Below are 13,915 nucleotides of genomic sequence, written 5' to 3'. Positions count from 1 at the left end.
CTGACTGTAGTTGGGAAGTGCAATTTATATACAATATACAAAAACTGGTTCAGCCAGTTACATGTCCGGCTCCAGTTTTCAGCTCAGGTCATGATCTCAGGGTCGTGGGATCAAGCCCCGCATCGGGCTCCTAGCTGGGAGTAGAGCCTGCTTCGTGGAGCCTGCTTGGGATTCTCCCTCTCCCTCTCCCTCTGCCCCTTCCCACCCACTCACTCACTCTCTCTCTCAAATAAATAAATCTTTAAAAAATAAAACAGAAATCTACTCCTTAACCAGCTAAGTGTTTATACATTTCTATTTGTGTAAAATGTTTTTTGAAATTAATAAGCACTTTTCTCCTTAGCAGCTCAGTTGTTTCAAAACTCCCCATGTCATCACACAGCTAATCGAGAGGCACCATGGGTCGGCGTGACCCTGCACACTGGGAGGAAGGCGTGTTGGCTGCTGACCACCTATGGCATTTGCTCCGGCGGAGACCAGAGCACGTATCCTAACGCAGTTCTCAGGGTTGGAAGGCTCTGAATGGTAGAGCCTAGTTGGCAGCGGCTGCCTCAGTGGAGGGCTGGGGGTGGAAAGATCTGTTTTTGTTGATCCCAGCACACTGTAATTTATGACAAATGGCATGAAAAAGAAAAATTGGGCTGAGAAAAAGAAAAATTGGGCTGAGAAAAAGCACGACACAGACAAAAAAGTGAATCAGTGCCACTCATGCTCCAAGGTAACACAGACTCACAACGAACCAGCCTGCCAAATCTGAATTCTTTGGAAACAGTCGCAATCCCATCAATGAGCCGTTTCCAAAAGACCTCTTGATCAGCCTGCCGTAAGCTGACAAATAGGAACTCCATTAGAGAATTTTCAGGAACCATTTTCCAAAAATTCTTTGATCTATTCCATTGTTTTGCTCTGCTCTTTGCATACTTTCCCATCTCAAAGATTTTGGAACTAATTACTCCATCTCATTAAAGCCAGGATGACTCAAGCACATAGTATATGTAACTCAAATGCACAAGAAAACAAAGGGCCATTTCTTTCCCCAAAAGTGTCTACAGTAGCTTTTAATTTAAAAAATGTAGAATAGGTCAATTAGGGATAAAAACAGAATAGAAACCAACTAAAAAAAAGTAGAAAGAGAGGGGCTGCCAAGCTCCCAAGATAAGTTTATAACTCAACTTTGGCTCTAAGTTTTCTGGCCATTAAAGCAGAAAAGAAAACACTATTGTGGCCTACTTTCCATTTTCTGACAAAAGAAAGTAAAAAAATTATCTTCAAAGATAGAACTTTTTCCTTGAACAAACTACACAGGAATTTACCCCACAGAATATGGTCTCTATCAAGGCCATATGGGTAACAAAATGGGTGAGGAGGGAGAGTGGGGGATCTCCACATAGATTTACCACTACACATTACACACAGTGTGAGCTCAAAGAACAAGTAGCTTCAATAACATAAAATCATAACAAAGAATGATTCTTGGGGTCACTTCCCACAAACTCCAGGAATAGCCCTAATATGTTTCAACAAAGACATCGCTGTGTGCGATGAGAAGAATAAGGAAATGAGGTCCGAAAATTTGCTTTCAGAGAACATGGAACATTGGTGCCCATTAAGACTAGCCCTATCAGATGTCCGACCTTTACACCGAGGTTACTTAAGATCCCATAAAGAGAAATGCTGTCTTGCTGATTTCAAGTGGAGGCTTAGCATTAGGTTGGAAAGGCTGTCTATTGTTGACTCTTACCCAAGTGTACCCTTCCATCCAAAGACAGTAGAGGTGTCTGTAGGAAGATCAGCTCTCTAATTTATCTACCAAAGTTTCCTTGCAGGGTGGAGAGAGGTGGGTATGGTTTATTATAAATTTTTATACTGGGCCTAGTTTATTCTTGATACAAGTAAGCATATGAAAACTCACTGCCCAGCATCAGAGACCATGATAAAATCAGACAGGCTTCCTTGTCTTGCCATATTGTAAAATGGGGTGTACAATCAGGGCACAATGCATCTGAGAACAATGTATTGGGATGTGTGCACCACAGTGGGAGGCAGAAGGCCTGGGGCTTCCAGCCATGGCTTTGTCACACCTTTGTTCCATGACCTTCAACAAATCACTACATCCCTGAGCCACAGTTTCTTTACCTGAAAAATCAGAGGGCAGAATGATACCTAGCTAAGGTCCCTTTCGGTTCTCAAATTGTAAGAATCTTCAAAATGACACCCATTTTTCTACATTAGGTTTAGTAAGAACCTATCAACATCTCATGTCTGGGCCTGCATTTGCAAACTAAACTCTAATTAATTTAGCTGTATAGAGCCAGGGGCCTTGAGGTCCTGAGGACCTGCCAAGCCAGTGTCAGCCACTGTAGCCCCAGTATTACCTCTTGTGCCTACTGGTCTTGCACACAAGATTTTATTTGCATAAAGGGCTTCATGGCAATAACAAGGTTTGAGAACTGTTACCTACAGAAATGCTTCTCAAAGTGTGGGACTCTGGCAGAAGGTATCAGAATCACTTTGAGGATCAATAAAAATGCAGATTCCCAGGCCATGCCTTGGATGGGCAAGGTCAGACTAGCTGAAGCTAGGACTCTGTCATCTACATTTTTGACAACCATTCTAAGTGACTCCTAGACACACTAAAATCTGAGGAACGCTGACATAAATTTATAAGCACTTAAAGCCGTTAAGTTACTAGACAAATCCATGGTGTTAATGCTAGATTTCTAAGAGGTCATGACATACACGCTCACGAGAAACAAAACTTCATCCAAAAGACTCTAACTGAGATCCCAGAGCCGCTGGACTGGGAGACACCCTGAGACTCAAACAGAACAGCCCCCTTTCAACGGCTGGGCAACAGGGGCCATGAGAGTTGAAAAGTGTGTAAAAGTACACCAAGGCCACGGTCACAGCGCTAATCCCTAGGCAGGGCCCCGGAGGGAGGCGGAGCAAGGACAGTCTTACTTCCAACTTTGAGAATCAGCAGATGTGGGAAGGGAACAGGGGGCGTCCCTGGGATCCCTCTTCATCTCATCAGGCTTTTCTCCCAGTCCTCTCACACCAGACCTTGGTCTCCACTGGACCGTCCAGCTGGTGATGACATGAGGCCGTGAACACATGCGTGCTGTGCTGAGACTGGGAAGAAGACCGGTGACAGAAAGCAGGGCAATTCGGGGGAAGCATGAACCGTGTGAACCAAGGGGTTGAGAGGACCTGAGTGGGACCTGAAGAGTTATAACTGGGTTTAGAAATATGAGGAAACTGAACATTGGGAAGTAAATGTATAAACCGGTATAAGAAATGATATGATCCATGGTGTTTTACCACAGAGTGAGATGATGAAGTTATAATGAACTGAAGGTATTCTAAGGAAAAAATTAAGCTTTTGTGGTAGATGACGGACAGCTGTGTTTAAAGATTAGTTTTTCCTTATTTCAACACTCAAGGAGGTATATACCATTTGTACAAAGTACAAAAGTAAGTTAACTTATCTGTGATTTGGGGAGTCAGCTCAGTAGGTCCATTTCCCCTTCAGGAGGCAGGTTAGTGACTGAAAGGGGCCCAAAGAGACTTCCAGGCCCCAGTGATGGGGCACTGACATACACATATGTTCAGGTTCCGAGGATTTAGCAAGCGGAATGTGCTCTTTTCTGTCTGTATATCATATTTAAAAAAAAAAAAAAAAAAGATTTAAAAATCTCAAATAGCTGTCTATGGCGGACCGTAAATCCATTTTTAAAGAAAGTAGCTTTTGGATTAAAAGTATCAATTCGGCTCTTAAAACTCACTTTTAAGATCTAGAAAATAAGAGCCCCTAGCCTTAAACATAGTAGAAAGTTAGATTAATTATACCTTTCAGATTCACAGCCTTATTTTAAACTTTCATTTCAAAGGATGCTTTAATAATGAAAGTGCAGCACAACCACAAAAAAATGATAAACATTCTCCTGTGTTTCTCCAGACCTGCCCATTTGAACCTACCACCTAAGTAGTGTGCTGGTCCTAACACCGTGGCAAGAACCCTGGGATCCTACCAGGGTCCACTAATCTAGACGGTTCATTTAGAGTCTAATCCCATTCCTAACTCCTACCCTTCTTGGGGAAAAACACTCAACAGCTCCTTTTTGTCCCCAGTGCAGCAAGGGATTAAGTCACAATTATACCATAGCCAGAAAGAAAAATAAAATGAAAGTTTTTCAGAAGGGGCTGAGCTTATCTTCACGCTAAGATGACCAAGATTTGGCATGCTGATGACATTCTAGTGGGCTTCATCAACCCTGACCTGCCTCCAGCAGCCAGGGCTGTCCATCACCTCAGAAGATCAGGAGGGCACGTATTGCATGGAGGACTGGGTGTGGTGCATAAACAATGAATCTGGGAACACCAAAAAAATAAATTAAAAAAAGATCAGCAAATTCTGAAGGCCCTCAGTGCGGACTCAGATTTAAGCCATTTCCAGGGAAGGCCCTCCCCACTGCCGTGCTGCCCTTAAGACCTGGAGTTGTACAGAGTCGTATCATATGGATCACGAGAACCTCTCTCAGCCAAGGGCTGGCGTCACACAGCTCACAAGGTCATATCACAGGGCCCGTGGCCTGAAGCAAGAGTAAGATTCTAAAAACAATCGGTAGAACATTGCTACAGCTTTGTCATCTCTAGACCAAGTCCAAGATCAGGTCCCAGTTCCCGAGATAGGAGGAATCAGACTAGACAAAGAAGCAAACAAACATGGAAAACTGCTTTACATAAAAAGAGACCAAACAGACGTCCAGAGACTACATTGTAACACTGATGCACAGACCACCCCATGATCAGCTGTGACAGGGAAAAGGTACAGCAAGGGACACCGCTGATCCCCTTCATTGTCTATAAATCTTCAGAGAGAAGCCTAAGTTTGCTGTGGTTTCCTCGCTATATGTTAGTACACAAGGTTCTTAAGGTGAAAATAAGCTCAAGTAACAACAGTTAATAACTAGGAAAAGAAAAGCAAGAATCAAGAATGGGTGGAGGGCATCAAAGCCCAAGGGACAATGATCAGCCTGCCCTGCTGAGGGCTGTGTACAGTGACCCACATAAGGAGGAAAATGTGCTTCTGAGTCTGATACAAAGGCTTAAGAGAGCAAACCTGTCTGGGCGATGCTCACATTGTCGCCACAACCACTTTTCTTAGACTCCGGGGCCCCTGGGAAGTCCTGCTGAGTAATCTTAATCCAGCAGAATGAGAAGAAAGTTGAGTGCTTTTTGAGCCTTCTTAGGTCTGACCTCAAAATACTACGATGGAAGAAAGCTTCAGTGAAGCCCCCAAAACCTCTTATTTAAGGTGAAGCTTGTATCTAGCAGGTGGCACACCATCACATATGCCACTACTCTGCTGCTCGGTAACTTTCAAAATTTACATTCATCTACTCGCACCAGAGTCCCTTCCCTTCTCATCTCAGATCAGAATACCTGATAGAGAACAAGGAAGTTGTTTAAGACTTCCTTGTCTCAACTAGTGAAGTAGAGATCGGAAACAAGTTACTTAATTTATCTGGGCTTCAATTTCTCCATCAATGAAATTAAAGAATCATTTTAGCCAATTTCTACCCACTTGACCTACTTCATAAAAGCGTAACAAAGAATAAAAAATAAAGTAGGTAAACATGCTCTGTAAACTATGAAACACTAGGTACGTTTGAGTGTCATAATTCACAGTGTTAATAGCACAACTCTTAGCCAGGTCATTCAAGGCACAGACTACTCTGTACAATCCGACCAGGCGCCCCATGGCCAAGCCTCTCTGGAGACCCTGCGTGAAGGCAGAAGGCACAAGACAGTGTGGAATGTGGAATGCCACAGCTCCAAGTCAGAGGCATGGCCCGAGGTGGTAGCAGAGCTGTCCAGTTAGAAAAGGAAGGCAGAGAACTGGTTAGGTTGGGGACAGACAGCTAGCAGAGCAGTCACGTGATTAAATAAGGCGTTAAAAGGATGAGACAGACCTGAGAACAGGAGGAGCAAAACAGCGTGAGGACAGAGCCAAACAGTAATCAGGCTCGACCATAATCTGTAACCTATCCTTGATCATAGAAAAACCCAAATCTGTAAGTTGCATAACAGGGATTAAGAATTTTTCTCTTCTGGGGGCACCCAAGGGGTTCAGTCAGTCTAAGCGGTCAGCTCTTGACTTCCACTCAGGTCATGATCTCAGGATACTGGGAGTGAGCCCTGTGTGGAGCCCTGCATGGGGGTTCCACACTCCCTGGGGAGTCTACTTCAGGATTATTTCTTTCTCTCCCACTCCCTCAATCCCTCCTCCATGCTCTCTCCCTCTCTCTCTGTCAGATAAATAATCTTTTTTTTTTTAAGGATTTTATTTATTTATTTGACAGAGATCACAAGTAGGCTGAGAGGCAGGCAGAGAGAGAGAGAGGAGGAAGCAGGCTCCCCACTGAGCAGGGAGCCCCATGCGGGGCTTGATCTCAGGATCCTGGGATCATGACCTGAGCTGAAAGCAGAGGCCTCAACCCACTGAGCTACCCAGGCACCCCTGTCAGATAAATAATCTCAAAAAAATACTTTTTTAAGAAAGAATTTTCTCCTTTTCAGTCACTCATTAAATTGGATACACTATTAAATTGCTTTTTTGCTCTTAAATATATCAACTTATTAAAATAAATCAACTGTTTTTTTAATCTTAAATTTTATATAATGCAAATATCATTATTTAAACAAACGCACTGAAATATCACAAATAACAGCCATGGATTCAGCAGAAAAGTACTTGCCTTTATCAAATGCAAACTGGAAACCAAAATCATTGTTCAATAAAATTCAGAGCACCTAGATGTGGCCAGAAGATGCCATTTACCCATACTCTGATGTGATGCAACGCCTCAGAAACTCGAATTACTACTAATCCACAGACACATACAAACAAAGGTCTTCCAGAATCCTCTCTTCATGTTTCCAATTCATTTTTTTCCTATTATATCCAACTACCTCCCAGGGGTATTTTTCTTTTCCATCTCTAATCTTTTCTCCCAGGGTAAACAATAAGGAAATTTTTCTATTCCTCTACCTGCTTCAGATGATACACTGGTTAATTAATCTCTTGGGCTATTTTAAAAAGTTGCTTAAAATATGTATCTCCTATAAATAACCACCCTCAATTATCAAAGTACATAAGCAAAGGGAGGAGCTCTTCACAACAGAATTTCCAAAGAATCAAGCCAATATTTTGGCCAATTGTGCACAGCACCATTCAGCTTTTTTGTTAACACTCACCAAAACTAAGCACTCAGCATTTCAGCCCTACGAATGTATATTCCTGCACCTCCGCCTTTATGCCCCACCATTTTTTTTTTTTTAATTTGAGAGAGAGAGCCTGTCAGAGGGAAGGGCAGAGGGAGAAGCAGACCCTCACTGAGGAGGGAGCCAGAGGGGAAGCTTACATGAGCACAGGGTGGGGGTGGGGAACAACAGAGGGAGAGGGAGAAACAGTCGCCCCCCTGAAGTAGGAAGGTGGTCTCGGGCTGGATCCAGGACCCTGGGATCATGACCTGAGCTGAAAGCAGACGCTTAATGTACTGAGCCACCCAGGTGTTCTTATGTCCTACCATTTTTAACAAATTGTTGCTTTTTTTTTTTTTTTAAGATTATTTATTTATTTGACAGAGAAAGATCACAAGTAGGCAGAGAGGCAGGCAGAGAGAGAGGAGGAAGCAGGCTCCCCGCTGAGCAGAGAGCCCGATGTGGGGCTCGATTTCAGGACCCTGGGATCATGACCTGAGCCAAAGGCAGGGGCCTAAAACCACTGAGCCACCCAGGCACCCCTGTCCCACCATTTTTTAAAATATAGGGGCATCGGCTTCTTGCTAGGATCACCTATAGGATGGGAGAGCTGAGAGACTGAATAAGAAGGGAAAGCAATAATGCAGAAAAATATTTTTTCCAATGTGTTCCCCTATAAGCAGAATTTACTGAGCTTTGTTACTACTCATCAAAATACTTGCTCTTAAAGAGAAATACTGCTTTAACGGATCCTAGACAGTTAAACAGAGCTTGGATGATGTCCAGATTATAACTGGCCATGGGTATCACTCAGACCTGCGGATACAGGTTGTACAACTGTTTTCCCAGAATCCCTCATGCTCAACCATCCCCCTTTAAGTGTCACATGTTTCTTAAAAGAAAGAAATGACTTATCTTTCAAAAGCCCAGAAAACTGTCATGATCCACATAAATGGTAGACCAATGCCTGAAATTACTCACACTTCTCTGCATATCCCCAAGGAAAAGACCAGAACATTGCACTTAATGACCTAAAATGCTATAAGTGAACAGAAAGAAGTAAATCCCATAGAGTGAGGCTCTTCTTAGAGATCGTACCAGTTTGTCTCTTGACTGAACATTCATGCTGCTGTCAGGCATAATTTTTAAAACTTTCTATTAGGAACTCAACTGGCCCAAATATGTGGTTCTGTTTCCCCAATTACAGCACAGACTCTATTACAGTGTGTGCTGCCCCCAACCCCAATCCCGCTGCCCCCCCCCTTCCCCAACAGGACAGTGCCAGAGTCCTCAGCTCCCAACTTCCCCACCTGCTGCTGCTCTGTCAAGGGGCAGCCCTGAGGGCCCGTCCTCTCAGGCAACCGGCATCCGCCCTCCGGGCCTGTGGAAAGGACCTGAGGTGCGCCCTTGGGGCATGCCCCTGCGCGCTAACAGGGGCTTACTTGGCGGGAGAGCCTCGTCCACCCTCTGGTAGCGGCTGACGTCCTGGCGCACGGATGGCAGCGATCTCAATGGCTGGTGGCCGTTGGCTTGAGAACCTAGGATTAAAGAGAAAAAGGGGCTTGGGTCGCGTTTTCCCCTTCAGTGTCAAAACAATCTCTGTGAAACACCAAACCAAACCCAACCAACTACCAGAGCTAACATACATCCGGGACCAAGTCTGTCTGTCTGTCTGCGCCTCTCTCTCTGTCTCTCTCTCTCTCGACCCAGAAGCAGAAGAAAAGAGCCGGAGGTGAGCGCTCAGCAGAAGAGGGTCCTGCGGAGGAATGTCCCTCTGCACCCACCGCCCCCCCTTCCCCTCCTGGCTGGTCCCGGTCACGCCCCAGGCCTTCAGGGGTCCATCGTGGCCACAAGACGATGAAGGAAACAGAAAGAAGAAAAGGAGAACAGGAGGAGGAGAGAAGAAAGGGACACTTTAGGTAAAAAAAAAAAAAAAAAAAATAATAATAATAATAATAATAAGCTGCAGAAAAAGGAAACTCATTCCCGTTTCTGCGTCTGGGCTCTTCGGGCGCAGGAATTATTCTGGGACTTTCTGGGGCCTCGGAGGAAACGGTGCCCGGCCGCGTTCACTGAGACAAAATACAAACTGTGGGTGTGACTTCGCGTCCCCGACGCTCAGACAGTGCGATCCTCCGTGTCAGGAGCAGCACCCAACTTGGTGGCACTTTCCGCGCCGCAGAGTCGGAAACGCCGTGGCGCACGCAGGGCGCGGCCTCGGTCCGGCTGGGCCGGTGACCCGCGCGGGTCCGAAGCCGCTACCCGCCCCCGACGGCGCCGGCCCGGCTGCGTTTCTGCTCAGAAACCGGGGCGCGGCGGAGACCCGCGTGGAGCCGCGGACGCACGGACAGGCCTCTCCCTCCCACCGTGGAAGATCCATTCGGAAGACGAAGCGACCCGCGGAGCCCACGGGCAGAATTCGGACGCGAGACCCGCAGCACGAGTCACACGAGGGACAACCGGGGCCTCCCCTCGCGCGGCGGCCGGAGCCCGAGCCCCGCGCTCCTACCTCCGGCCGCGCCCTCCTCCTGGGCCGCCGCCCCCTCGCACGCCCCGCGGGCCTCCCCAGCGTCGCCGTCTTCCTGGGGCCGGTTCTCGGGGGCGGCCGCTCCCTCCAGGCTTCCCCGCCGCCGCCACACCTCCCCGGCCTCCTCCTGCCGCGCCGCAGGGCCCGAGGCCCCCGGATCCGCCGAGTCCTCCGCCGGCGCCTCCTCGTCCGCCCCGGGCGCCGCCACCCCCGGCGAAGGGCTGGGCGCGCGCAGGGACGCGGGGGACCCTCCGGCGGCGCCGCCCGCGGGCTCGGCGGCGCCGGCTCCGTCGTCCTCGTCCTGGGAGGAGAAGGCGGGCGTCCCGGGGAAGCGCGCGCTCTCCAGCGAGGAGCAGCGCGTGTCCACCGACGACAGCTGCGTCGCGACGCTCTCGTTGCAGGAGCTGTCGGCGCCCTCCAGGTCGCTCTCGCCCTCCGGCCTGGTGCTGGCCTCGCTCACGCTCTCCGTCCTGGCCGGGTCGCTGGGCTCCGTCTCCGACGACACCTGCGACGGCTCCGAGCCCTGGTCCAGGGACTCGGCCTCGCTGGCGGCGCGGCGGCTTCCCCCCGACGCGTCCGAGGCCGCCGCGTCCGCCCCGCTCGCCGCCTGGTCCGCCTCCTGCGAGTCGCACAGCTCGCCGCCGCCCTGCTCGCCGCCCGCTCGGGCCTCCGCGCCGTCCTCGCTCTCCTCGGGGGCCGGGCCCGCGGGCAGCGAAGCCTCCGCCGGCTCGGGAGGGTGTTCCGGCTTCTCCTCCAAGGACGCGGCGTCGTTCGTGGACGCTTCCTCCGCCTCCGCCTCCGCCGGGGGGTCCTCAGGCTTCGTCTGCGACGTCAGGCTCGCGTCGTCCGTTCTCGACGTGGCGCCGAACATGATCAAGCCTCCTTCCTCCTCCAAGGAAGACGGGTAGCCCAGGTCTTGCTGGAACTCGTGGTCCTCCTCGTCGGAGTCGATGTGCAGCATGGCGTTGAGTCTCGTGTCGGTGGGGAAACTACTCCGCAGCTTGGGCGACGCGCCCATGGACCTCTCCGAGCAGGAGGCCGGGCCCGGCCTGGAATGGCTGCTGTGTTCAATGGCATCTAAGTAATCATTGAGTGAATCCTGGCGTCCTCGGGGGGGTGAGGTCCGCGACGACGTGGAGGTTAACTCCTCTGTGTCCATTTCCAGAGTCGAGCTAGTCCTGAAAGAATGCTTGGGCGTCCCGTCAGCAGCGCTGTCCTCAGACACCGGCCCATTGGAACACACGGGGCCGTCGTGATGGCCCCCCGACATGTCCTCCTCATCAGAAGGGCTTCCGAGGTCTCCATTCACAGTGTTGACCCCAAGGATTGTGCCAACAGCTTCTGGAGAAGCATCTGAAGGAGAAAACAGCATGTATTCAAACAAAGTGGTCATGACAAAAAAAAGCTTCTAATGTTCAATCCCTTTGCCCCCCCTCAGTTCAACAAACTCAGCCATCCCGGAAAGCCTTCTTCACGGTTTCGCTGTCTGGCAACGATGAGCGACTCACTACTGAACGAGTATCTTTTGGTCAGTGTGACTGATGAAGTGTCTGCATTCACTACTCCTAGAAATTCTAGAATTCAGTTTCCCAACGGAGGCGTAAACCAAAGAGATTTCTTGAGAAACAAGCTTGCCCATCTGCTTGGGTAACTTCAGGAGGTAATCACGGATTAGCTATTTTAGTTTCCGAACAGGACACAAATTCAAATTCTGTTCCAATGTCAATGGACAATGGACTGAGACTGAACGAGTTTTTCCCACAGCGACATAGTCATACAGCTCTCTCACCTTCGTGCGCAGAAGACGTGACCTCCACCTTGAACTGGAGGTACCCGCTCACGTGGTCGGCTGGGAGCCTGCGGCCAAGGTTGTAGCTGAGCATCTGATCACTGTAAAAGGAGAAATGGTTCTTTCCTTACTACACCGCTGTCGGCCTTCCCCTCCTCCAGCAGGCCACCCGCAAATCTCACGCACTTCTCTTAACACTTTCCGACTCACCAGAAAATACAACGCTCCAAAGCCTGTTATAATCCAACGTAATATGATTCATTCCCACAAAGGAATACTTATAAACCCCAGGATGCAACAAAATCTTGTTAGAAGCTGAAAACACAACACAGTATCACATGATTTCCTTAAACAGGGACTGATTCGCTCTCTCACTGCTAACAGCAACCAGGAAAAGATCATCAAGGAGCTGGGAAGGGTTTTGGCATTTTTTGACTGAGGTATAAAAGTGTAGAGGGCCTGGCTGCTCAGCATTTAGCAGAATAGGAAACTGGTCCTACAAGGACACGACAGGTAAGGACTATCACACAAGGACATGGGGACCCTTCGCTAGTGTACTTGAGGCATAGGAGCTGGAAGCTGGGAGACGGCAGGATGGGAAGTGTCTGTCCCTGACTACCATGGCCCCCCATTCCGGCCTTAATTTGTTTATTTGATCAAAGTCAAATGCAATTACATCATGACCTTGTATGAAGCAACCTTCATTCTCAATCTGATTTTTTCTTCATACAAGAAAATAACCAAAGGAGAGCATGAAATCACCCACAGTGTTCTCACACTGCCCTCTACTGGCAACTTCAGAAGGAAAACAACGCCTTTGCTTGCTATTTGCAGGACTGTGCCGCTTAGAGTCACTAGTCTGCCCTGCGTTATTAGCACATGTCACTGTTTTATTTGTCTGTCTCTACCTTCTCAGGATAATTCCGCACAGACATCACCCCTTTAAAAGAACACGTGTGACTGCAAAATCCCGGTTCAGCTCTTGGGACTCCTTCTGACTTCTTAGCAAGAATGTTTTAAAACTGTAAGATTATTTTCTTCTTTCTTTTTCTTTTCTTCCCTAGAAACATTGTGACAGTTTTTGTCTCGATGTTTTTAAAATGCTTTTGCTTCCCAGAGTGAGTGCTTCCCGTGGGCCACGCACACTCTGCTAAGGGCTTTGCCTGCAGAGGCAAAGCCACCCTGGGAGGCATGTGGCAGCTCTGTTTTCTAGAGGAGGACACCGAGGTGTGGGGAGGGTGGGTGACTCGTCTGAGGCCTGACACAAGCACTGCGGGACAGAACCGGGATTAGAACACAGATTCATCTGACCACGAACCCCCCGCTCTGCAGTCACATACCACCGTCCCGCTTTGTCTTCTCAGCGGTTCTAGGCCGCTTTCAGCAGCACGCATTTCAATGCCGTGATTTACTCATGGCTCATCTAAATGTAACTGCTATTCTGATCCTGCCTTTCCTACCTCAGCCGGTATTTTTCAAAAATCTTTTCTGCAAAGGGGTATACAGGCATTTCTTACCATTAGTATAGTTATACCACTTTTACATTAAAGTGTTCAAGTAACATTGTATAACGGCTATACGCTGCATCATACCAGGACTGCCTTTTTCTTTCTCTTACCACGGTCTTCCCAGAATTTAGACAGCACCTAACCCACAGAAGGGCCTGATCTCTGCCCGCTAAGGCATGAACCTAGCCACAAATTACATGGGCCTGTCCTCAACATTGTGGTTCCTCACCCATCCCTTTGGACATTAAAAAGGAACTGATCCTCATCTTCTTCTCCTCAGCCAGTAACAGCAGCGTGTTGGTGTTGATAGCGGACGATTTATAAAAGGGAGGGATTTGAGCTAGGAAACAAATGTTTCATAGGAACTGTAAGAAAAGAGCTGCGTCCATCTGTCTTGCTCACCGTCGTATCCCCAATACCGAACACCGTGTTTAACATTTAGTAGACACGGTATATGTATACACACATATTTGTTTAACAAATTAATTAACAAATGAGACTCTTTGCTTGGAAAGAAGAATTCTAACAGGTGTTAGTGCTGTTTATTAGCCAAACTGGCCAGATACTCAATTCAACTATTCATCGTACAAATACAGGAAATCCTCCTATTCAGACTAAGGGTTGAGCTAAGGGTTTCATCTGTCGTTGAGGGCCCATCCGAGGAGTCACCTGTCCTCTTTCCTTCTCTTTTTATCTTTGTTTTTTGTTTTTTAAAATATTTCTCTTTTGTTTATTTTTTGGGTTTTTTCTTTTTCTTTTTTTTTTCTTTTTGTTTTTTTTTTCCCTTTTTCATCTTTGTTCTTAACCAGTCTCATCTGACTCATC

The 13,915-nt window shown here is 47.9% G+C and overlaps 1 protein-coding gene across 4 annotated transcripts in view; it reads right to left on the bottom strand.

Annotated features, from left to right (window-relative positions):
* The window catches only part of HECW2 (HECT, C2 and WW domain containing E3 ubiquitin protein ligase 2), a 368,631-nt gene that overhangs the window by 113,478 nt on the left and 241,238 nt on the right, over positions 1-13,915 (bottom strand). For all 4 annotated transcript variants that reach the window (XM_059168541.1, XM_059168540.1, XM_059168539.1 and 1 more), the window contains 3 exons: positions 11,583-11,683; positions 9,776-11,146; positions 8,709-8,804 (listed from right to left, as the gene is read on the bottom strand). In XM_059168541.1, coding sequence (XP_059024524.1) covers positions 8,709-8,804; positions 9,776-11,146; positions 11,583-11,683 — 1,568 coding nt within the window. The remainder of the gene's footprint in view (positions 1-8,708; positions 8,805-9,775; positions 11,147-11,582; positions 11,684-13,915) is intronic.

The sequence above is a fragment of the Mustela lutreola genome, chromosome 3 (assembly GCF_030435805.1).
Source record: "Mustela lutreola isolate mMusLut2 chromosome 3, mMusLut2.pri, whole genome shotgun sequence".
Taxonomy (NCBI): Eukaryota; Metazoa; Chordata; class Mammalia; order Carnivora; family Mustelidae; genus Mustela; species Mustela lutreola.
This window is presented reverse-complemented; position numbering and strand designations above follow the sequence as displayed.